Source organism: Papio anubis, chromosome 3, assembly GCF_008728515.1.
Source record: "Papio anubis isolate 15944 chromosome 3, Panubis1.0, whole genome shotgun sequence".
In the NCBI taxonomy this organism is placed as follows: Eukaryota; Metazoa; Chordata; class Mammalia; order Primates; family Cercopithecidae; genus Papio; species Papio anubis.
The window spans coordinates 24,391,136-24,416,946 of record NC_044978.1 but is presented as its reverse complement, the minus strand read 5'-3'; the positions used below and the strand labels follow the sequence as shown (position 1 = coordinate 24,416,946).

General features: G+C 43.8%; 1 protein-coding gene across 5 annotated transcripts in view; it reads right to left on the bottom strand.

Moving 5' to 3' along the window:
• The window catches only part of TMEM192 (transmembrane protein 192), a 35,301-nt gene extending 18,085 nt beyond the window's left edge, over positions 1 to 17,216 (bottom strand). The window contains exons 1-3 of one of the 5 annotated variants that reach the window (XM_003899340.4): positions 17,050 to 17,216; positions 5,539 to 5,685; positions 3,223 to 3,487 (exon numbers count right to left, since the gene is read on the bottom strand). In XM_003899340.4, the coding sequence (XP_003899389.3) occupies positions 3,223 to 3,487; positions 5,539 to 5,685; positions 17,050 to 17,076 (439 nt within the window). In that variant the 5' untranslated portion in view covers positions 17,077 to 17,216. Of the gene's footprint in view, positions 1 to 3,222; positions 3,488 to 5,538; positions 5,686 to 14,487; positions 14,826 to 16,459; positions 16,942 to 17,049 lie in introns of those variants that run through there. The other 4 variants (XM_009207808.4, XM_031664183.1, XM_031664182.1 and 1 more) reach the window with 4 other exon arrangements.
• Between the last annotated feature and the right edge of the window lie 8,595 nt (positions 17,217 to 25,811).

The window sequence follows — 25,811 nt, the reverse complement described above, 5'->3', positions numbered from 1 at the left end:
AGGCTGAAGTTAATATTATCAGTACTGTTATCTGTAAGTCCTACATCTCCATAGATTTATCTTGTTTTTTTTTTTCTTTGCAAATATGAAAAAATATTTTAAAAAATAGAAATAAGATAAGTACCTGCTCCATTCCTTTTGATTTTCTGGGTTTCACATGAGCCACATAAACGTGACATCACCTGTGATTCTAAAGGTCCAAGTGTTCAGAAACAGATTATGATCACTGCTCACACATTTAACAAGAATTTGAAAGGCAGATGTTGGAAAGGTAAAGATCAAACAATATCTTTGTGAGCTTCAAAAACACTATTTCCAGACCATCACTTGAGAAACTGAATATTATTTTGGTCACAGATAATATAAGATCTTTTGTAGTTTAAAAATAAGCTTTTTTCTTTTTTTTTAGTCTTTGTGTTACCCTGACATCTTCTGGCCAAAAGAGAGTGCTGCACATCAACAGCTGAACATTATCAAGCTCATTCTCACAAGCGGCAGGGAGCGATACGTGCTCCCACTTTAAGAGCGGTCAAGATCACCCATCTCTATAAACTGCTTAGCCCTGTTATAGCATAGCCCTTCAGCTTCCACTGAGAATTTCACTGAGTAGATAAACTTGCAGTTTACCCTTTCAGAAAATGCACTAACAGAACAGAAGAAAAATAAAAGTTAAATTCTGTAGAGCCTTTTTTTTTTTTTTTGGAGAAAAATCTTTAATTTGATTCAATTTTTTTTTCCTTTTTTTATAGAGAAGGGTATCACTCTTTCACCTAGGCTGGAGTGTGGTGCATACTCATAGCTCACTGCAGCCTCAAACTCCTAGGCTCAAGTGGATCCTCCCACCTCAGCCTCCCAAGTAGCTAAGACTATAGGCACAGGCCACTACACATGACTAATTTATTTATTTTTATTTTATTTTATTTTATTTATTTATTTTGAGATGGAGATTTATTTATTTATTTGTTTATTTAGAGATGGAGTCTCATTTTGTCACCCAGGCTGGAGTGGCATGATCTCAGCTTAAGGCAAACCTCCACTTTCTGGGTTCAAGCGATTCTCAGCCTCCCAAGTAGCTGGGATTACAGGCGCCTCCCACCACACCCAGCTAATTTTTGTGTTTTTAGTAGAGATGGGGTTTCACCATGTTGACCAGGCTGGTCTCAAACTCCTGACCTCAAGTGATCCTCCCGCCTCAGTCTCCCAAAGTGCTGAAGTGCTGGCATTACCCGCATGAGCCACCATGCCCTGTCTTAATTTTTTTAGACGGAGTTTCGCTCTTGTTACCCAGGCTGGAGTGCAATGGTACAATCTCAGCTCACTGCAACCTCCACCTCTGGGATTCAAGCAATTCCCCTGCCTCAGCCTCCCAAGTAGCTGGGATTACAGGCGCCCGCCACCACGTTCAGCTAATTTTTGTATATTTTTTTTTGAGGCGGAGTTTCACTCTTGTTGCCCAGGCTGGAGTGCAATGGCACAATCTCAGCTCACCGCAACCTCCGCCTCCCAGGTTCAAGCAATTCTCCTGCCTCAGCCTCCCTAGTAGCTGGGATTACAGGCATGTGCCACCAGGCCCAGCTAATTTTGTATTTTTAGTAGAGACGGGGTTTCTCCATGTTGGTCAGGCTGGTCTCGAACTCCCGACCTCAGGTGATCCACCCGCCTCAGCCTCCCAAAGTGCTGGGATTATAGGCATGAGCCACCACGCCCAGCCAATTTTTTTTTTTTTTTTTTTTAAACTTAGCTTGGGCCGGGCGCGGTGGCTCAAGTCTGTAATCCCAGCACTTTGGGAGGCCGAGACAGGCGGATCACGAGGTCAGGAGATCAAGACCATCCTGGCTAACACGGTGAAACCCCGTCTCTACTAAAAAACACAAAAAACTAGCCGGGCAAGGTGGCAGGGGCCTGTAGTCCCAGCTACTCGGGAGGCAGAGGCAGGAGAATGGCATAAACCCAGGAGGCGGAGCTTGCAGTGAGCTGAGATCCAGCCACTGCACTCTGGCCTGGGCAACAGAGCAAGACTCCGTTTCAAAAAAAATAAAAACAAAAGGCCGGGCGCGGTGGCTCAAGCCTGTAATCCCAGCACTTTGGGAGGCCGAGGCGGGTGGATCACAAGGTCAGGAGATCGAGACTATCCTGGCTAACATGGTGAAACCCCGTCTCTACTAAAAATACAAAAAACTAGCCGGGCGCGGTAGCGGGTGCCTGTAGTCCCAGCTACTTGGGAGGCTGAGGCGGGAGAATGGCGTGAACCCGGGGGGCGGAGCTTGCAGTGAGCCGAGATCGCGCCACTGCACTCCAGCCTGGGAGACACAGTGAGACTCCGTTTCAAAAAAAAAAATAAATAAATAAATAAAAAATAAAAAAATAAAAATAAAAACAAAACCAAAAAAAACACATTAGTCGGGTATGGTGGCACGCACCTGTAGTCTCAGCTACTCAGGAGGCTGAGGTAAAGGATTGCTTAAGCCCAGGAATTCCAGGCTATACTGAGCCATGAAGGTGCTACCGCCTTTTAGCCTGGGTGACAGAGCAAGGCCCTGTCTCAGAAAAAATAAAATTAAATTAAAAAATTCCCTCTCCCTATCCTCAAATATCAAATAGTAACAGCATTTCTATCTTTATGAGATGAGTAAACCACCTGATAACAAAAGAGGGTATAATTCCACATTTCACACATGCTATGAGGATACCATGTTCATAACAAATAACAGATTTCAAATGAAAATTAAGGCTGTATATTTCATAAGAAAAGCTTTTTTTGTTTGTTTTTTTTGAGATGGAGTCTTGCTGTGTTGCCAGGCTGGAGTACAGTGGCACTATCTCAGCTCATTGCAACCTCTGACTCCCTGGTTCAAGTGATTCTCCTGCCTCAGCCTCCTGAGTAGCTGGGATTACAGGCACGTGCCACCATGCCCAGTTAATTTTTGTATTTTTGGTAGAGACCGGGTTTCACCATGTTGGCCAGGCTGGTCTTGATCTCCTGACCTCGTGATCCGCCTGCCTCAGCATCCCAAAGTGCTGGGATTACAGGCGTGAGCCACCGCGCCCGGCCAAGAAAAGCTTTAAGACATTAAGGTGATCCAAATTTTAGTGGTTAGAACACACATCACCCTTACAAAAATGAGAGAATATATTTGACTCTAAAATCAAACTTCACATACTCTTTCTGCTGTCATTTTTGTCCCTCAAGCATCCAAGTAGCCGAGAGAAAACTGGACGTACCAGAGGAGTGTATCATTAACGCAAGTCTCTTGAGATGCCTTGTCGATCGGTAGATCAAGTTATAGCCTCGGTTTCTGATTTTGCTGTGGTGATACTGGATGTAGCATTCAAGGAGTAAATGGAGAATCCACAAAATAACTTTCCCAAGGATTATAACCGTCTGAACTTTCAGTGGGTTTGTGTAATTTCCTGGGCACTTGTCCTCATTTGGATTAGGATAAGAACAAAGCACACCTGTTAAAAATGCTAAAATAACAAACACAAGCTGAGGGAAAGGAGAGCAGAAAGATTAATTTCAATATTCGTAATTAGGAAACCATAACTACCATCCCAGCATGCATTCTTATATCTACAGCTTCCCCTATCCATTTTTATACATGAGTTTTTAAATGTATTTTCATTTTGTTTTGTTTAAATGTATTTTTGTTTTCTGTGTGAGATACAGTCGTGCCCTGTTGCCCAGGCTGGAGTACAGTGGTATCATCTCTGCTCACTGCAGCCTCAACCTCCTGGGCTCAAGAAATCCTCCTACCTCAGTCTCTGGAGTAGCTGGAACTACAGGCCCATGCCACCACACTTGGCCAATTTAAAAAAATTTTTTTATAGACACAGGTTCTTGCTATGGTACCCAGGCTGGTACAGAGTATGTTGTACAAAAAGTAAAAGGAAAGAAGAAAAAGAGGTCACCATCTGGAAACCACAAGGTCACCCCCCCTGCACATGGTGGTACCAAGAAGAAGGCACTTCAGCTGGGATCTGGGGATCAGGAAGCCATGGTGGAGCCATACCACAGCTACTAGTGCCCTCAAGGAAAGGGGATACCACCTCTCTCCCCAGTGATTCAGTTCTGAACTCAAGACTCCCACAGTGCACTTCGCTGGAGAGGAATCCCAGCTGCAGGGGAAGCTAGAAAATGTACTGGGGGAAATGGTTCCTGCAGACAGGCAAACCCATCAGTAGGAGGCTGAGCAAAGGCTGAGCAAGTCAATCAACTCCATTCACAGTCCTCATAAATACTCAAGGAGTGGTGAGAATGAGCCCTCTTAATTTTTCACACTGCAGCAGAGAACAACCATAACCCCTAGTGCTTCTGACTGCAATAATTGAAATGGAGGAACTGATTAAACAGACTGGCAGCGGAGTCACCACCAGTGAGGCCTGTGATAAGACTTTTCGCACATGTGCTTTTATAAACTCCAGATATTTGTAATTTTGTCATCATACAAAAATTGCACATATTATTCCACTGCAACTTGATTTGTCTGCTAAAACATTATTCCTTAGGTATAAGTAAATTGACAAATTCTCATGTCAACATATGTAGACTTTTCTGCATCTTTTTTGTAACTGAAAAAGTAATACATGCACATGGTTAAAAAATCAAGCAGCATTCAAAAGTAAACAGTAAATTATATCAGTATCTCTTCCACCAAGACCCTCAGTCCTCATTTCAGAGGCAACTAGGTCCGTGAATGCTTCTAGAAATATTTATTATATACAGGAAAACAGGTGCACACCAGCCCTCTCAACTCCCTTTTAAAAACTACAAATAGGACATTCTATACAAAAGGTTGAAAACTTGATTTTTTTTCACTTGACAATGTAATCATGAAGGCTACTCTATGTTAATATACTGTACACCTGTCTACCCCATTCTTTTTTTTTTTTTTTTTTTTTTTTGAGACGGAGTCTCGCTCTGTCGCCCAGGCTGGAGTGCAGTGGCCAGATCTCAGCTCACTGCAAGCTCCGCCTCCCGGGTTCCCGCTATTCTCCTGCCTCAGCCTCCCGAGTAGCTGGGACCACAGGCGCCGCCACCCCGCCCGGCTAATTTTTTGTGTTTTTAGTAGAGACGGGGTTTCGCCGTGTTAGCCAGGATGGTCTCGATCTCCTGACCTTGTGATACGCCCGTCTCGGCCTCCCAAAGTGCTGGGATTACAGGCTTGAGCCACCGCGCCCGGCCATTGTCTACCCCATTCTTAACAGTTGCATAGCATTTCCTTATATGAATGGGACATGCTGTGTCCTGTGGATGCCAAGTAGTTTGTAGTCTCTTGATATGATAGACAACGTGGCTATTATCAACAATATCTTTACATGTATGCAAATAATATCCACAATGAATTATTTGAAGATGTAAGTAAACGTGTATGTACTTTTTTTTTTTGCCCTCAGGATGACACAGCCCTCAGGATGTCCTAAAAACATGTGCCCTACATTTTAAATGTTGATAGATACAGCACAACTGCCCTCTGAAACACTTGTATAATTTTTACAAACATCACCTCTGGATAGGTCCCCTTCTTCCAGCCAACTTACATGAATAAACCACAGAAGATTCACTATGATGACTGTAGGAAGAGGATGGAATCGGGGTCTAAAGTGAGCTTGTAATGAGTGATGTGGGAGAAGCTGGGCATCCAGAAGTGGGTCGTCTTCAATACTCTGGGTGATATCCAAGGAACCCTGGGGTGCAGAAAAACAGAAGCAAGCTATAATCACCACTTTCTAGATTATGTTTCTAAGACAAATCTACTAAACTATAAAACTTTTAAACCATATACAAATTACAGGCAAGAGAACACATTCCCTACCTGAATCCAATTTTTAAAAATTAATTAATTTTTTAAAAATTGTAGAGACACGGCCTCGCTATATTGCCCAGGCTGATCTTGTTTGTTTGTGTTTTGTTTTTTGTTTTTGAGACAGTCTCGTTCTGTCACCCAGGCTGGAGTGCAGAGGCACAATCTGGGCTCACTGCAACCTCTGCCTCCCAGGTTCGAGCAATTCTCCTGCTTCAACCTCCTGAGTAGCTGGGACTACAGGTGTGCGCCACCACACCCAGCTAATTGTTTTGTTTTGTTTTGTTTTTGAGATGGAGTTTCCCTCTTGTTGCCCAGGCTGGAGTGCAGTGGCACAATCTTGGCTCACCGCAACCTCCGCCTCCTGGGTTCAAGCGATTCTCCTGCCTCAGCCTCCTGGGTAGTTGGGATTACAGGCATGCGCCACCACGCCCAGTTTATTTTTTATTTTTAGTAGAGACGGAGTTTCTCCATGTTGGTCAGGCTGGTCGCAAACTCCCGACCTCAGGTGATCTGCCCGCTTCGGTCTCCCAAAGTGCTGGGATTACAAGCATGAGCCACCATGCCTGGCATACACCCTGCTAATTTTTGTATTTTTAGTAGAGACGGGGTTTCACTATGTTGGCCAGGGTAGTCTCAAACTCCTGACCTCAGGTCATCCACCCACCTCAGCCTCCCGAAGTGGTGGGATTACAGGTATCAGTCACAGCACCCGGCCCCAGGCTGGTCTTGAACTCTTGGTTGCAAGTGATCCTTCCATCTTAGCCTCCCAAATTGCTGGGATTACAAGTGCGAGACACCACACCCAGCCTAAAGCCAATTTAAAAAAATACTCTCCTATAAATAACTACTATATACATCTTGGTGAAAACAAGTTTTAAAATGGGTAGAGGAAATCTTAATTATATCTTCATCTCATAAACAAGGTAATATGTAATGAGATTTAAGCAAATCATTTTTCTTCAAGCCTTAAAAACATACATATTGATTTATTTAGCATTACCTATATTGTTGAAATAATTACATACAGTTGCAATCGTGTTTTTTTTCCTTTTAGATGAAGTCTCACTTTGTTGCCCAGGTTGGAGTGCAGTGGTGCAATCTCAGCTCACTGCAACCTCCATCTTCCAGGTTCAAGTGATTCTCCTGCCTCAGTCTCCTGAATAGCTGGGATTACAGGCACCTGCCACCACAGTCAGCTAATTTTTTTGTATTTTTAGTAGATAGGGTTTCACCATGTTGGCCAGGCTGGTCTTGAACTCCTGACCTCAAGTGATTCCCCTGCCTTGGCCTCACAAAGTGCTGGGCTTACAGGTGTGAGCCACTGCACCCAGTCCAGTTACAATTTTTAAAGTAAGTTTTATTATGTCTATTTAAGGTATATAACACATTATGGGATACATACAGAGAGTAAAAAGGTTACTATAGTGGAACAAATTAACATATCCAACATCTCACATAGTTATCCACTATTTGTGTTTGTGGCAACAGCAGCTGAAGTCTACTCACTTAGCATGGATCCCACATACAGCACAATTTTATTCCCTATAGTCCTCATGTTGTACATAACTCCAGTAGACCTGCTCATCTTGCATATCTGCTACTTTGTATCCTCTGATCTACATCCCCCCATTTCTTTCCTGGACCCGCTGCCCAAGAGCTGCAGTTCTTAAACTGTCTCTGGTGGTTCCACAACATTTTGAAAAGTTGATGGAGGCTTTATTAAGAGTTCTTAAGCCGGGCGCAGTGGCTCAAGCCTGTAATCCCAGCACTTTGGGAGGCCGAGGCGGGTAGATCACGAGGTCAGGAGATCGAGACCATCCTGGCTAACACGGTGAAACCCCATCTCTACTAAAAAATACAAAAAACTAGCTGGGCAAGGTGGCGGGCGCCTGTAGTCCCAGCTACTCGGGAGGCTGAGGCAGGAGAACAGTGTAAACCCAGGAGGCGGAGCTTGCAGTGAGCTGAGATCTGGCCACTGCACTCCAGCCTGGGCAACAGAGTGAGACTCCGTCTCAAAAAAAAAAAAAAAGTTCTTAAAACAAACTTTCCATTATAATGGAAATAGAATGGAAATTGATCACCCGGATTGGCCCTTGAGGAAACTTAGTTTGTAGATACCAGATTCTCAGTGAAAGCAACTAGAGTTGTAATGTCACCAAAGTACCCAACAAAGACTTAGTGCGTGGAGGCTGTCACCTAAAAATTTCAGCAAGTCACGTTTAAAGGTATGGTTTTGACAGGAACAGTTCTTCCAGGTCTCTGCTGCATAACAATGAACCACAACAATCTCTCAATCTCAGACCCTTACTATAAACTATTATGTGTAACACTGTGCCTGGGGTAAAAGAATATAATGTGGTTACATTTTCATTGGGGGAGGTAAGAGATAAAGACATGAAGAACTAAACAACAATATGAGAATACACAATAGAATATAGTACACTGAGATCTAATGACAGCATAGCAATTATAGTTAACAATACTGCATTGTAGGGCTAGGTGAAGTGGCTTATGCCTGTAAGCCCAGCACTTTGGGAGGCTGAGGTGGGCGGATCACCTGAGGTCAGGAGTTCGAGACCAGCCTGGCCAACATGGTAAAACCCTGTCTCTACTAAAAATATAAAAAAATTAGCCAGGCGTGGTAGCACACGCCTGTAATTCCAGCTACTTGGGAGGCTGAGGCAGGAGAATTGCTTGGACCCAGGAGGTGGAGGTTGCAGTAAGCCGAGATTGTGCCACTGCACTCTAGCCTGGGCGACAGAGCAAGACTTCGTCTTAAAAATATGGATATATACTGCATTGTATATACTTTTAATTTGCTAAGAGTGTAGATCTTAAGTGTTCTCACCACATGTTAAAAAAAAAGAAAAAAGGATATGGTGTGTGGGAAGTACATAATAAGTCAGCAAATGAAAAGCACAGAAGACAATGACAAAAAATTCAGGTCAGTTAATTGCATTACAATGAGACAGAAATGAAGGATTCATGAATAGGATTTGGCTACATAGAATGAGAGCTCTTTATTTTGGAAGAAGTAGGGAGTAGGAAAAATTATGTAAGGGATGGCTGTTGGTTGCTAAGATTACAAAGATAAGGACAGTAATCTGGGGTGTAACCTAGCTCTGGAGTGGCCTCCTCGATTTCCAGTAGCAAGTATTCAACACTGCTCTGCAACTGTTTTCGTTGTTGTTTGGTTGGTTTGTTTGGCTTTTTTTTGAGATGGAGTCTTGCTCTGTTGCCCAGGCTGGAGTGCACTGGCTCAATCTCAGCTCATTGCAACTTCTGCCTCCTGGGTTCAAGCGATTCTCCTGTCTCAGCCTCCTGAGTAGCTAAGATTAAAGGCAAGCGCCACCATGCCCGGCTAATTTTTGTATTTTTAGTAGAGATGGGGTTTCGCCATGTTAGCCAAACTGGTCTCGAAGTCTCGACTTCAGGTGATCCATCTGCTTTGGCCTCCCAAAGTGCTGGGATTACGGGCATGTGCCACCACGCCTGGCCAACTCTTTTATTCAATGCCTAGATTGCTTCCTGTTTAGTTTACCATAACTCATGGTATGATTCAGATTACTCCTGTTCTCTTCAAGACCCCTCTGCCTCTAGCTCATTCTCAGTCAGCAGATGTTGGAGCCTTGAAATCTACTCTTCCCTTAGCTAATGTCTATGCATTCTTTCATGCTCAGAAGGGGCAATTCCCACCACATGGCCTTTCTGGATACCCCTAATTTGGACTGTGCCACCTCCATGTTTTTCAAAGCATTCTGTGCTTGCCTCTTCTATCATAGTATCCTGTGATGGTCTCTTACTTATCTCTTTCCCACTAGACTTCATTGGACCCATTAAATTACACCTCTTGTCTTCGTAATCCCAGCACTCAACACTGTCTCATGGTTGTCACTCAGCAAACATTTGCTAGATGAATGAATGAGTGCCCCAAACCTGTCTCCGCAGTATTTTCTAACTCAATTATGATCATCATTAAAGACCTGGGCTAATCAGAAGAGATTATCAGGACATACAGGGGATCAACTGTGACTAAAGGCAGTAAGAGCTTTGGTTAAGGGCAGGCTCCTAAGGGCAAACTGCCTGGATTCAAGCACAAGTTCTACTGCTTTCTAGCTGAGAGCAAGTTACTTCACCTCTCATGCCTCAGTTTCCCCATCTAAAAAGAAGACTAATAATAGCACCTGCTTTGTAGCTCTGTCAGGAATACTAAATGAGTCACTACACATGCAAGTCCTCATAACACTGCCTGACACACAGAGAGTTTTCAGTAAGTCTTAGCCACTATTATTTATTAACTCTTTTCTCTTTTTAATATTTTTTAAATTTTAAAATAAAAATCAACAGGGTCTCGCTATGTTGGCCAGGTTGGTCTTGAACTCTTGGCCTCAAGCAATCCTCCCAAGTGGACTCCCAATGTGCTAAGATTACAGCTGTGAGCCATCACGCCTGGCCTTTTCATTAACTTACTTTTGACTTGCACCCTGCTGTGGTCTAAATGTTGGTGTCCCACAGTAGTCCCCTGCTTTCCTTTGGGAAGTAATTAAGCCACGAGGGTTCCTTGCTCATAAATGAGATCAGTGCCCTTAGAAAAGAGGCTCAAATGAGCTCCCTTCCACCTTCCACCGTGTGAGGATGCAGCAAGAAGGCGCCATCTTTGAAGCAGAGAGCAACCCCTCCCCAGGGCTCTTGGCACCTTGATCTTGGACTTCCTGATTCTGTGGCTGCCTTAATCTTGGACTTCCTGTCCTCTAGAACTGTGGGCAATGCATTTGCATTTGTAAATTACTCCATTTGTATTTTATTATAGGAACCCAAACAAAGACACTACCCCTATAATCATTACCATTCTATCCACTCAGTGCTGGGACATGATAAAAAGAGAAAAAATTATTACCATTCTAACTCCTAAACCTGTTATTTGCTCTCTATTTTCACTATCTTAGTCCAGGCCCCCCCATTTCTTGGCCTTTTACTAGAAGTTTCCAGTCTCCTGGTCTTGGCAATCTCTTTCACTGCTGTCAAAATTCTTCCAAGACAAACATTCATGTTTCTCTCCTCAAAAACTTTGGGTAGCTCCCTGTGATGGTCAATATTAGGAGTCAAATGGATGGTAAAGTATTGTGTGTGAGGAGCCAAACACTTGAGTCAGTGGACTGGGAGAGGAAGACCCACCCTCAATATGGGCGAGCACCATCCAATCAGCTGCCAATGCAGCTAGAACAAAGCACAGAATAGGGGTATAAGCAGCCTCCTGAGTCTTCTGGCTCTCTCTTTCTTTCCTGCCTCAGATGCTCGCTTCCTTTCTTCCTGCCTTTGGACATCAGACTACAGATTCTTTGGCCTTTGGACTCTGAAACCTGCACCAGCAGCTTGCCTGGGGCTCTCAGGCCTTCGGCTGCCGACTGAAGGCTGCACTGTTGGCTTCCCTGGTTTTGAGGCTTTGGGGCTTAGACTGAGCCACTATCTCCTTCCCTTTCCCCAGCTTGCAGGTGGCCTATCATGGGACTTCACTGTGTAATCTTGTGAGCTAATTCTCCCTAATAAACCCCTTTTTATATATACATATATCCTATTGGTTCTGTCCCTCTGGATAATCCTATTACAATCCCCAAATCCTCAGGACAAAGTCCAAATTCTTAGTCTGTCGCTTTACAATCTGTCCCCAAGTTACTTCTCAGGATTTTTTTTTTTTCTTTTTTTTTGAGACAGAGTCTTGCTCTGTCCCCCAGGCTGGAGTGCAACGGCATGATCTCAGCTCACTGAAACCTCTGCCTCCTGGGTTCAAACAATTCTCCTGCTTCAGCCTCCCAAGTAGCTGGAATTACAAGCGCCCGACACCTTGTCCAGTTTTTGTATTTGTAACAGAGACGGGTTTCACCATGTTGGCCATGCTGGTCTTGAACTCCTGACCTCAAGTGATCCGCCCTCCTCAGCCTCCCAAAGTGCTGGGATTACAGGTGTAAGCCACTGTGCCCAAACTTTTTTTTTTTTTTTTTTTAACAGGGTCTCACTCTGTCACCCAGGCTGGAGAACAGTGGCACAATCTCAGCTCACTGCAGCCTCCGTGCCCCCCTCCCCAGGCTCAAGAGCTCCTCCTACCTCAGCCTCATGAGTAGCTGGGACCACAAGCACATTCCACTATGCTTGGCTAATTTTTGTATTTTTAGTAGAGACAGGATTTCACCCTGTTGCCCAGGCTGGTCTTGAACTCCTGAACTCAAGCAATCCTTACAGGCCTGAGCCACTGCGCCTGGCCAAGGATTTGCCTCTCACCATTTCCCTCCCTCCTGGTGCTGTCTGCTTATGATACCTATCTTTCACGAAACACTTTCTATCTCTACACCAGCTCTACTTGTTCCTCCCCCCACCTGTCAAACGCTTGTCCCAGCAAAACCGCCTTCTCCATGATGCCATTTTAACATTCCCAGCCCCAGCACCATTCCTACTGCACTCTTAATCTGACATTGCAGTTTTCATCTATACAAGTTTGAGCTGGGTCTACTTTGTATCTTCCATGTCTCTATTTAACTTCTAAATACATAGAAGACATTTATAATAATGTTTAATGTCCACATGCTATTTCTAGCATATGTCATGTCTGAACCAGTTTCAGTGGACTCTACAGCTCACAGTTTCCTGCCTCTTGGCATGCCTTGTCATTTTTTACTGGATGCCAGATATTGCAAATTTTACCTCTGTGGGTGCTGGACATTTTCTGTATTCCTTTTTTTTTTTTTTTTGAGACAGAGTCTCGCTCTGTCACCCAGGCTGGAGTGCAGTGGTGTAATCTCAGCTCACTGCAAGCTCTGCCTCCCACGTTCACGCCATTCTCCTGCCTCAGCCTCCTGAGTAGCTGGGACTACAGGCACCTGCCACCACGCCCGGCTAATTTTTTGTATTTTTAGTAGAGACAGGGTTTCACCGTGTTAGCCAGGATGGTCTCGATCTCCTGACATTGTGATCTGCCCACCTTGGCCTCCCAAAGTGCTGGGATTACGGGCGTGAGCCACTGCGCCTGGCCATTTTCTGTATTTCTGTATTTGTGAACTTTGTTCTGGAGTGCAGTGAAGTCACTTGGAAACAGTCTTGCTGTTAAGAAATTAGGTGGGCTTCATCTAAGGTTAATTATACTCCACTACTGAGGCAAGACCTTTCTGAGTACTCTACCTACATGCTCTGTGAATTACGAGGGTTCTGTCTGGCTGGTGGGTGAAATAGGCAGTATTCTTGGCCCTGTATCGAAAAACTGTTCCTTCCAATCCTTTTAGGTGGTTCTTTACGAGGCCTCCAAGAGCTTCCTCATGCCCTGATTAGCACTCTACTGGATGCCTAGTAGGGGTGGGGACAGGGGCTCCCCTGCAGACCTTCAGTTCCCCCTCTTTGTAGCTCTCTCCTCTCTGGCTGCTCTGTCTTGTGAACTCTAGTTACTTCAATCTCCTAGATCCTCAACTTAGAGGTCTGCTGGGCTCTGCCTGGCTTCCCCCTTCCTTGTCACAGCCTGCACACTCTTTCAAGGCAGTAAGCCGGGGCAGTGATAGGGTTCATAGCATTTGTTTCCCATCTCTGATATTGCTTACCCTTCGTCGTCTGATGTCCGGTATCTCACAAAGTGTTGTATCATATGTTATATCAGTTTTTCAGTTGTTTCAGGCAGAATGGTAGATCTATTCCCAGTTACTCCATGTTGGCTGGGAATGGAAGTCCCTACTGAACTCTGTTACATCTGTGTTATAACCTGCCATACTAAGCACATGGCATTGAAATTGTCAGAATAAAATGTGCTTTACAAGGGCAGAGACTCTTTTATATTATGTCCTTTGTGCTTTTAACACTTGATACATAGCAGGTGCTAAAGTGTTCAATATGTGTGTTGAGAGAATGAAAGACTGCTCAACTTCCTTGTATGCTTCAGACCTGGGAAATTTTTATTTATTTATTTACTTTTGAGACAGAATTTCACTCTTGTTGCCCAGGCTGGAGTGCAATGGTGTGATCTTGGCTCACTGCAACCTCTGCCTCCCAGGTTCAAGCGATTCTCCTGCCTCAGCCTCCCGACAGGTTGGGATTACAGGCACGTGCCACCATGCCTGGGTAATTTTTGTATTTTTAGTAGGTACTGGGTTTTGCCATGTTGGCCAGGCTGGTCTCAAACTCCTGACCTCAGGTGATCCGCCCACCTCAGCCTCCCAAAGTGCTGGGATTACAGGCGTGAGCCACCGCACCTGGCCAGACCTGGGACATTTAAACAAAGCTAGCATTGAAACCTTCACTATAAGACAATAATCTACTTTATCTCCTACTATGTTACTTTCATAAATGAGCTTTCTATAGAGTCCTACAAATATCCTCCCCTATCTTTTTCAGAATTCTATGCATCTTTCAAGGTCTTAACCAAGTTTATGTTCTCTATAAAACTGGCCCTGTTAAGTGTTTTCCTTCTGCTTTAAACTCCTATAAAACATATTGCCCATAATACTCATTTGGAATATTTCTTACGCTGTCTTATATTGTTTTCCTTTTCATGTGTGTATCTTTTGTTTTTCCTAACTACACTGAAGGAGTTGGGGACTATACTATGGTTCTTCTCTATGTCACTTAGGAGTATTTACTTTCCAAAGAATCCTATAGGAAATATGCAGCATAACCATATAAACAGCACCCAGTCATTCTATGAACTTACCATCTGCAAGTGAAGGCTGAGGGGAAGAGGACTCCTGAAGTCAAATGTTTTTTCCATTTCCATTATTAACTACATATATCCGTTGTTTTTGCCCACATGGTACCTCTTCCCTCTTCTGTGACAGTAACTCTATTTCCTTTGAGGACCCACTGTCTACTTCTGCATTAAGTCTTAGTGGAAACATCCTTCAATACCCTTCCTCCTCCTCTGGTCTAGGAGTGGTCATGGAACGAAAAACAGTTGGGTGAATCCAACTCTCTCCATGAGCAGTAAAAGTAAGATCATGAGGTCAGGTGCAGTGGCTCACGCCTGTAATCTCAGCACTTTGGGAGGTCAAGGCAGGCGGATCATCTGAGGCCGGGAGTTCGAGACCAGCCTGACCAAAATGGAGAAACCCCGTCTCTACTAAAAATACAAAATTAGCCAGGTATGGTGGCGCATGTCTGTAATCCCAGCTACTTGGGAGGCTGAGGCAGGAGAATCACTTGAACCCGGGAGGCGGAAGTTGCAGTGAGCCGAGATCGTACCATTGCACTCCAACCTGGGCAACAAGGGCGAAACTCCATACAAAAAAAGAAGAAAGATCATGGTTTAGGCAGATTCATTCCAGGGTAGACCCTGAAAAGGACTCCTGTCACTTCAGTGCCTTGAGATGCCCTTGTTTGGGTCCTTTCAGAGGCCTTGGCATATACTCGCCCTATAGCCTTTCAAATAAATCCTTTTCTTAAATTAGTCAGAGTTGGTTTCACTGCCTGCAAACAATGAATCCTTACTAACACAAAGTCTTTGACTCAACTCATTTAAGTATCTGTAACTAAGGCATGGTCCAGAATTTTTAGCTTTTCCCTGAAGGCTAGAAATCATGTCTACGAAATACCAAAAGCAGGCAACTTACTCAGATCTAAAGTGACTCCAATATGTGGTTGGTGACAAAACATTAATCTCTAATTAATTTTTATTTATTTTTATTTTTGAGACAGTCTCACTCTGTCGCCCAGGCTGGAGTGCAGTGATGCGATCTTGGCTCACTGCAATCTCTGCCTTCTGGGTTCAAGCGATTCTCCTGCCTCCCCAGTATCTGGGATTACAGGCCCCCACCACCACACCTGGCTGATTTTTGTATTTTTAGTGGAGATGGGGTTTTGCCATGTTGGTCAGACTGGTCTCAAACTCCTGACCTCAGGTAATCTGCCTGCCTCAGCCTCTCAAAGTGCTGGGATTACAGGCATGAGTCTCCCAGACCGCCCCCAGTCTCCAGTGTTTGAGGAAGCAGATTTCTAGTACTGTATGCATGCTACAACTAAAAGCTACAGATCCAAGAACCCTAGAGCAGCTTAGCATCAACCAAGAAGCACTTACTGCATGTGTTTTTCTAAGAGTCTCTCATTTTCCTCTTACGTATTCGTTTTTTTCCATACATTGTCAGCTCATGAAGCTCAGCCTTAAAAACTCAGAAACAATGAATTTTGCTTTAAATATATATGAGTCTCAAATCTACTTACAGGTCTTACAGTTAATTTTCCATTTTCTCAACTGGAAAAAATAGAAAATTTTAGTTTCATTAGAAATTGTTTGGTCTTTATTTCATCAAGATTCACTGCACAAGAATCTAAGCTACCGAAGTGCTGGAACTGTTTCCTGTTTCTCTTCCTTTTCCTGATGCAGCTCATTCAGTGATAGGATCACAGTAATATTCCTACTAATTTATTAACCCAAATTAGTGCTTTAATATAACTGTCAACTTTGCATTTCTCGAGAGGAAAAATTTTATTACTTTCCAGTGGAAACTCCAGTTAATTCTGGGCATACATACATGTTTCCCCTAAAAACACCTTATGATACTGAAGCAAAGAAATAAGATTTTTGTAATTATGCTACCATTCTGTACTATACACGCTGTAAACTAGGCCACTGGTTTTTTTGGTAATCTGGTTTGAATCTATCAAAGATTTAAAAACCTCTGCATTCCTACCATGCTAAATTCAAAACAGCACATGACACTTTTTCTCTCGTATGGGTTTCCAGGCGATGATAGCCACAGGTCTGCGGGACGCTGACGCCCGGCCCGAGCGTCGCTGTCACTCCAAGTCCACAGCCTCTAGAGCCAAGGCAAGGGACCCCACCAGGAAGGGAGATTCGCCCCCTGCGCCCCTGGGGCGTCCGAGCGGAACCCAGTGGCCCGGCTCCCAGAGACTCGCGGGGAGGAAAGGCTGTCAGGCCAGGCGCTCATCACGTGAAGCTGCCAGTTCCGGGATCAAAGACGTACCCCGCACGTGGGCTGGGCGCCAGCCTGGGACCCCCGGAGCCGCGCGCCCACCGCCCAGGACCCCACCCCAGCCTCCACCAGGAAAATTAGCCGGGAGTTAGCGTGTCGCGGATCCCAAGGACGCCGGCGCCCTCCCATAGACCCGCACCCAGGCCTCCCCGGCACAGGCGGCGCCCCCTCCCGCCGCGGCCGCACTCGCCAAGGGTGGCTTCCCTCTTTGAGTCTCCGCCCCGTGCGCCCCGGCACAGGAAAAAGGGGATTCCGGGGCCAGCCGCCCGCCACCTCTGTGCACTCACGTCCTCCATCCTGCCCCCCGCCGCCATTTCCCGACGCCGGAGGCCGAAGCCCCGGCCAGCCCGGCCTCTCCACCGGGACCTAGAAGCCTCTGGCCGCGAAAATTGCCACCTTCTGGGACCTGCCAGGCCCCGCCCCAGACACACCCCCTCCTGCGTCCGCCCCGCCTCCGGCTGGCCCATCCCCGCCCCGTTAGCTCCGATTGGCTGAGATGGTGGGAGGGGCGTGCCGGCCCAGAAGACCTGGACTGTGGGTGCTGGCTACCGCCTGAACCACTTCGGTCCCTGGGGCTTCTGGCCGCAGCGGCTCGGTGCGCTCTTACCCAGAGACCTGGGCATTAAAGGATGCCTTCCTAGTCCAATAATTTAACTATTTTCGGGCTCCACTTGCATATTTTAAGAACATTAATTTTTTTCGGTCTTGCCTAGTTTTTTTGTTTGCAGACACAGCTCTACGCCTAGGTAGAATCAGCGGTAAAATCCTTCTCCACCAGCAGAGGGACAGGAGGAGAATAAAGATTCCAATTTCCATGACATATTTATAGATTTCTCCAATGGGAAACAAAGCACTTCGGAATGTTTACGGCGTTTGTTTATTAAGACAGAGTCTCGCTCTGTCGCCCACGCTGGAGTGGCCTAGCACGACCGTGGCTCACTGTAGTCTCGAACTCTTGGCCTCCTGGCCAGTTCTCCCACCTCAGCCTCTCAAAGTACTGAGATTACAGGCGTGAGCCACTGGGCCCTTGTTTCTTTTAAAATTAAATTTCAAAAAGAGAAAACTAAAATGACATTTTCTGAAAAGTTCATGATTGTAAAAATGTAAGCAAACAAGGAAAGAAATTTTCTGTTACCAGCTCCCGGAGAGAACTTTGATATCAGTTAGAATGTATGCACTCATACATTTTTTTGGTGGGGCGGGGGAGATGGAGTTTTGCTCTGGCGCCAGGCTGGAGTGCAGTGGTGCCATCTTGGCTCACTGCAACCTCCGCCTGCTGGGTTCAAGTGATTCCCCTGCCTCAGCCTCCCAAGTAGCTGGGACTACAGGTGTGCACCACCACGCCCAGCTAGTTTTTTGTATTTTCAGGAGAGACGGGGTTTCACCTTGTTAGCCAGGATGGTCTCAATCTCCTGACCTCGAGATCCGCCCTCGTCGGCCTCCCAAAGTGCTGGGATTACAGGCGAGAGCCACCATGCCCGGTCCTAATTTTTGTATTTTTAGTAAAGATAGGGTTTCACTATGTTGGCCAGGCTGGTCTCAAACCCCTGACCTCAAGTGATCTGCCCACCTCGGCCTCCCAAAGTGCTGGGATTACAGGCGTGAGCCACTGCGCCTGGCCAGAGATTTTCTATTAAATAAAATAATGCATGTAATGCTTTTTCTACAGTGTTGTCTCTACAAAGCACTAAGCAAATGTTAGTCATTTCTTTCTAAATGAGATTTATTAAGGCATTATTAACATACATAATCATTTTTGTTTGTTTTTTGTTTGTAAAGACAGGGTTAACTATAGGCTGGTCTTGAATTCCTGGTCTCAACTGATTCTCCTGCCTCAGCTTCCCAAAGTGCTGGGATTACAGGCAAGAGCCACCATGCCAGACCCATTGTTTTAAAAATATATTTAAAATACGTTATGTAAGTAGTTCAGCAATTTTTTTTTTTTTCTTTTGAGACAGAGTCTTGCTCTGTGGCCCAGGCTGGAGTGCAGTGGCGTGGTCTTAGCTCACTGCAGCCACCATCTCCCGGGTTCAAGCAATTCTCCTGCCTCAACCTCTCAAGTAGCTGGGATAACAGGCACCCACCACCACACCTGGCTAATTTTTGTATTTTTAGTAATAAAATTTACTCCCGGCCAGCAAATTTTTTCCTCTGCAGTTTGAAATTTTTCAAAATAAAGTCTAAAGGGAAAAGATAGGCTAAAGAGCTTGCTTACACTTTAGGGTAGGAATAATCTGTGATTACCTGGTATGAACAAGGAAATAGAATTCTGAACTTTACAAGTTTAATAGAAGGAGATTGGTGGAGCTGGGGAGTGAGGTTGTCAGACAGAGAGGTGCACTTCAGTAGGAGACCTTGACTGCCAGGAAAAATGATGAGTGGGAGGAGAGGATGTTCTCTGAAAAATCAAGGGTGACTCTATAGAAGGAAGAAGGGGACCAAGATCCATCTCGTCTTACCATTTGGTCTAGACCTTGCCTTGCTATTTCATGTTTAGCGTGTCTACGTGAAAAGTTAAAGGAAAGTATATAATTGCCAGTAAAAGTCATCCATATTCTTTCTCAGGGAATATATGCAGAAACCATGGGTTAGGTGCAGGAATAGGACTCTGTGGAACTCTGTCCAAAATGTACCCCTCCCTGCAATGTATTTGTATAGTACTTCAGGCATAGATAATATACAGGAATTAAAACTTAAGTCCTCACAGGGAAATAGTACTAAAATCTCAGCCCATATAATGCTCTAATGACTGTTAAAGCAATTTATATAAGCATAGCCCTGTAAATAAATTATATTTATAAAGTATCTGACACTTCAATTTTGTATGACTAAAGATCTTTTGGTGAAGATTCTTCCATTTATTTACTTATGAGGAGTAAGGAAAGGAGGAGAGAAGCTGTTTTCCTACAGTTGGGGCTCAGAAGATAATATCGGATAGGCACAGTGGCTCACGCCTGTAATCCCAGCACTTTGGGAGGCCAAGGTGGGCGAATCACCTGACATCAAGAGTTCGAGACCAACCTGGCCAACATGACGAAACTCCATTTCTACTAAAAATACAGAAATTAGCCAGCATGGTGGCATGCACCTGTAATCCTAGCTACTCGGGAGGCTGAGGCAGGAGAATGGTTTGAACCCAGGGGCAGAGACTGCACCACTGCACTCCAGCCTGGGCAACAAAGCAAGACTCTTTTCAGATTTTAAAGTTTAAACATGCAACCAGCCTGGCCAAAATGGTGAAACCCCGTCTCTATCAAAAATAGAAAAATTAACAAGGTGTGGTGATGCATGCCTGTAGTTTCAGCCACTCAGGAGGCTGAGGCACGAGAATTGCTTGAACCTGGGAGGCAGAGGTTGCAGTGAGCAGAGATCGTGCCACTACACTCCAGCCTGGGTGATAGAGCAAGACCCTGTCTCAACAACAACAAAAAAGAAGATAATATCACAAAGTATAGTGCTTTTACATGCTGAGTACTTGAAGTGAAGGACACGTTGGCAATGTCTCGAAAGCAAAGTTTCTCTATAACTTTCCCCTACCCTCCTGTCACCTGCTCCCCTTTCTCTCCCAAGGCAAGCCATGGAAACTAGAATTCCTCTTCCCCAAGGCCCATCATAGAAACTAGAAATATTACTGTAACGTTCCCCCACCTTTCTGTGTAGGAGCTGGCCATAAAGAAATTATGTGACCTACCTTGTCATAAGACCTTTACTCTAGAAAGGGTCCTGCCTTACTCCTGGGAGGAAGGAATGCCACACAGAGAGGTCAAGATTTTTGAACAGACAGGCCTTGCTGACCCTGGTACTAAGCATTAAAGTAGATGCTTGTAAATTCTTATCCCTACTCAGTCTATTGTCATTAGATCATTCCCTTTTTGTTCGGTCACTTTTCTACACAACTGCGCATTCTTCATTAAACCCAAGCACGAGAATAGACAGCTTTCCCTGAGTCTTTCAGTCTTTATTTCTAAAGGCTCTGGGGTCACCTAAAACTTTGATTAAATAAATCTGTTATGCTCGGCCGGGCTTGGTGGCTCATACCTGTAATCCCAGCACTTTGGAAGGCCAAGGCTGCAGATCCAGGAGGTCAGGAGTTCGAGACCAGCCTGACGAACATGATGAAACCCCATCTCTACTAAAAATACAAAAATTAGCCGGGCATGGTGGTACACACCTGTAATCACAGCTACTCAGGAGGCTGAGGCAGGAGAATCCCTTGAACCTGGGAGGCAGAGGTTGCAGTGAGCCGAGATCGTGCCACTGCACTCCAGCCTGGGTGACAGAGCAAGACTCCATCTTAAATAAATAAATAAATAAATCTCTTATGCATTTCTCTTGTTAACCTGGCTTTTGTTATGGGAGTGTCAGCCATGACCCTGTGATGGGGAGGAAAGATATCACACCTTTCCACCTCTGTGCTACCAAACAGTTCACCATTAGAAGATTCTGGCCTGAAGCCCCATCTTTCCTGTAAGTGTTGTCACCATCAGCATTGTTCCAGGCACTGTGCTCATTCCTGATCACAAATATTGAAATGTTAATAATATCTCATTGATTTTTTTCAACATCAAATTCTGTCCTTTATTCACTATGACTTCTATTGTTCAGCCTAGCATAACGTAACATGTCATATAAGTAATCAGTACTTAATTGATATTTTTGTTAGTTTTAAAGCAGGATCTCTTTACTGATACTGATTTTAATCTGCCTTTTAAATGGATTTATTTATTTATTTTTTGAATAAAGATGGAGGTCTCACTATGTTGCCAAGGCTGGTCTTGATCTCCTGGGCTCAAGCAATCCTCCCACCTCGGTCTCCTAAAGTGCTGGGATTACAGGCATGAACCACTGTGCTCAGCTTAAATGTATTTTTGATCAATAAATGAAAGTTATATATATTTATGATGCTCAGCATGAGGTTTTGGTATATGGATACATTGCAGAATCAAGCTAATTAATGTATTCGCCACCTCTCATACTTATTTTTTTTCTTAAGTTGCCTTTGATATAAAATTTTAGAACAAGTTGACCCTAGCTAAATATTTCTACAATTCTCTTAGGCTGCCCTATGCCATTGTCAGAAATGCAGATGTCCAAAATTCTGTCTTTGGGTAATGTTTTGTAGCTAAATCTCTCTTAGATACTCAGAGGGATGCCATTAAAAACTTCTCTTTCAATGAACAGACAAAAAAAGGTGGTCAATAGTTATTTTAGTATATCAAATTATATTTAGTTTGTGTACTTTTTTCTAGAAATTTTTTTCTAGAAATTTAAGGATATTGTAAGCAATTGGAAACATTCCAGTTTCCATTTATTTGTTTCATAAATGTTTGTATCTTTCTAAGCACCTGTACCACAAATCCAGTTGTAACCAAACATTTCACATTTGAGTGATAATAGACTCTGTTAGAGGTCTCAGGGCTTGTAAAGTTTCAGGCTTGATATCCAGTACTTGCCCTCTCATTATTGTTTGTTTTCTCCTAAAGTTCTTATGATCTCAAATCCTGGCATTTAAAAACACACTTATTTTTGAAGGCAGAGGGTTTTTTTTTTTTTTTTTTGGTTTCACTGACTCATTCAGGAGGGAAAAAAAAAGTTCGCTAAAAACCCTAAAAGTAATTTATGTTTGGATAGACACCAAATATGTGAAGTTTCAGACCAAAACCATGATTTTTCGGCAAGTTTTTAGAACATACACACCGAAACTCAGGGTGAAAATGAATTTTGTAACCTTCATGAAACTCAAAGCTACTACTTAGCGATTATAGAGCTGACCTTGTCTAATCTCCACTCACTCCTGATTCTTCTTTAATGCCAAGTACCAGGCTCAGGCATCCAGCCCAAGCAGTCGGCAGCATTCTCATGGAGGACCTCCTTATTTCAGAAATAATCAGAAGATGGGGCTTTAAGTGCTTTGCAGTGATATCTCTTTTAATTAAGATCTAGACAGTTAAGAAGTAAAACTTTTCTTTTACAATTCATAATTCTGTGTGTTGAGGTCTAAAAGAATATTTGAAGGTATCCCCAAATAACTTATAAAATAATTATTTTGATTCTCTACACTGAGCTGAGCAGTTGCTCCCTAATCTGGCTCTGATTCAATTCCAAACTATACAAGGTTTTGCCCTCTTTCAGGAAGCTCACTCTTCTGAGTCTGAGTCTTTGTATAACCAACCGTTCTAGGAATCAAAGGGGCCTAGTTCCTTTCCAACTTGACTTTTACATTTCTTTTAAGAGTAATCCCCAGTTGATGGATTATTTAATTATTTATTTGTTTATTTATTTTGAGATGGAGTCTCACTCTGTTGCTGGAGTGCAGTGGTAGGATCTCGGCTCACTGCAACCTCTACCTGCCAGGTTCAAGCGATTCTCCTGCCTCATCCTTCCAAGTTGCTGGTACTATGGGTACCTGCCACCATGCCCAGCTAATTTTTTTGTATTTTTATCAGAGATGGGATTTCACCATGATGGCCAGGCTGACCTCAAACTCCTGACCTCAGGTGATCTGTCTGCCTCAGTCTCTCAAAGGGCTGGGATTACAGGTGTGAGCCACTATGCCCGGCCTGATGGATAATTTAATAATGATGTTGAGAAAACCCACCAGCCATTTGGAAGAAAATAAAGCTGAATCACTCCCCATTTCTTTTTCTTTTTTCTTTATTTTTTAATTTTTTATGTTTTTGAGACAGCGTCTTGCTCTGTCATCCAGGCTGGAGTGCAATGGTGCAATCTTGGCTCACTGCAGCCTCCGCCTCCCGGGTTCAAGCGATTCTCCTGCCTCAGCCTCTGGAGTAGCTGGGATTACAGCCGCACACCATCACACCTGACTAATTTTTGTATTTTTAGTAGAGACAGGTTTCACCATGTTGGTCAGGCTAGTCTCAAACTCCTAACCTCAAGTGATCTGCCCACCTTGGCCTCCCAAAGTGCTGGGATTACAGGTATGAGCCATCGCGCCCAGTCTACTTCTCATTTCTTAAACCAAAATTAATTACTAATGGTTCAGACTAAAACCTAAAAAATAAGTAGTTGGCTGTGGTGGCTCATGTCTGTGATCCCAGCACTTTGAAAGGCTGAGGCAGGAGGATCACTTGAGTCCTGGAGTTCAAGGCTGCAGTGAGCCATGACTGCAACACTGCACTCCAGCCTGGGTGACACAGCAAGACCCTGTCTCTAAAAGAAAAAAAAAAAAAAAAAAATTAAAGAAAAGACAAAAAGAAGAAATCAAACCAACAGAATTTCTAGAAAAAATATTTTAATGTGGTCTTACAATACTTCCCATGAATTACCCCAATTACAAAACGATAAAGAAAAAGGTTCAAGAAATTTGACTACATAAAAAGTTTGAAACTTTTGCATAAGAAAAAAGAAAACATAAAGTTAAAATACAAATGACAAATGACAAATAACTAAAAGCAACATAAATATCCATTATTTAAGTAATGGATAAATAAACTATGGTATCTACACTTAGAAGACTATTCAACCATTTGAAAAAGAAGGTAGATCTGTGCACATTGGCAAAATAAATAGGCCTTTAATATAATATGTTACAAAAGCAGGTTGCAAAATAATAGCTATGCTATAATTTTATCCATGAAAAAAGAATACAAATATAATGCAAACCCAACTATTTTCATAGGCAAATATGTGCTATGAAAGTTTACGGAGCCAGAAAAATTACGCAAGAAAAAGAAATAAATGGTATTCAAATTAAAAAGAAAGTTCTAAATCAAGGACCAGAGGAAACAAAATAGAAAGGAAGACATTAAACTATTTCTATTCATAGAAGACATAATGTTAAATCTAAAAAACCTTGGCTGGGCACATTGACTCACACCTGTAATCCCAGCACTTTGGGAGGCCGAGGAGGGTGGATTGCTTGAGGCCAGGAGTTTGAAACCAGCCTGGCCAACATGGCGTAACCCTGTCTCTACTAAAAATACAAAAATCAGCCAGATATGGTGGCATCTGCCTGTAATTCCAGCTGCTCAGGAGGCTGAGGCACGACAACTGTTTGAATCCAGGAGGCAGAGGCGGAGGATGCATTAAGCCAAGATTGTGCACTGCACTCCAACCTGGACAACAGAGAGTGACTCCTTTTCAAAAAAATAAAAATTAAAAATTAAGAAAATAAAAAGCCCGAAAGAATTCATGAAAAACTATTAAAGCTAATAAATCAATTCAGAGAAGTTTCGGGATATATAATCAACACAAAACTTGGAAGACTCCTACTTCCTGATTTCAAAACATACTACAAAGCTACAGTAAGCAAAACAGTATGGTATTGGTATAAAGATAGACATATAGAATGATAAAATCAATCACAGAAATAAAACCACTCGTCTGTGGTCAATTGATTTTCAACAAGGATACCAAGATCATTCAATGGAGAAAGAATAGTCTTCAAGAAGTGGGGCTGGGCATGGTGGCTCATGCCTGTAATCCCAGCACTTTGGGAGGCCGAGGAGGTGGATCACCTGAGCTCAAGAGTTTGAGACCAGCCTGGCCAACATAGTGAAACCCCATCTCTACTAAAATATGTATATACAAAAATTAGCTGGGCACGGTGGCACATCCCTGTAGTCCCAGCTACTCAGGAGGCTGAGCCATGAGAATTGCTTGAACCCAGGAGACAGAGGCTGCAGTTAGCTGAGATCATGCCACTGCACTCCAGCCTGGGTAACAGAGCTAGAATCCATCAAAAAAAGACAGAAAGAAGGAAGGAAGGAAGGAAGGAAGGAAGGAAGGAAGGAAGGAAGGAAGGAAGGAAGGAGAGAGAAAGGGAAGGAAAGGAGAGGAGAGGAGAGGAAGGGAGGAGGAGGGAAGGGGAGGGGAAGGGAGGGGAGGGGAGGCGAGGCGAGGCGAGGCGAGGCGAGGCAAGGCAAGGCAAGGCAAAGGAAGGCAAAGGAAAAAGAAAAAAAGAAATGGTGCTGATAAAACTGGAGATTCACAGGCAAAAGAATGAAGTTGGACCCTTTCCTTATACTTTATATAAAAAGGACTCAAACTGGATTAAATATCTAAATTTAAGAGCTAAAACTATAAAACC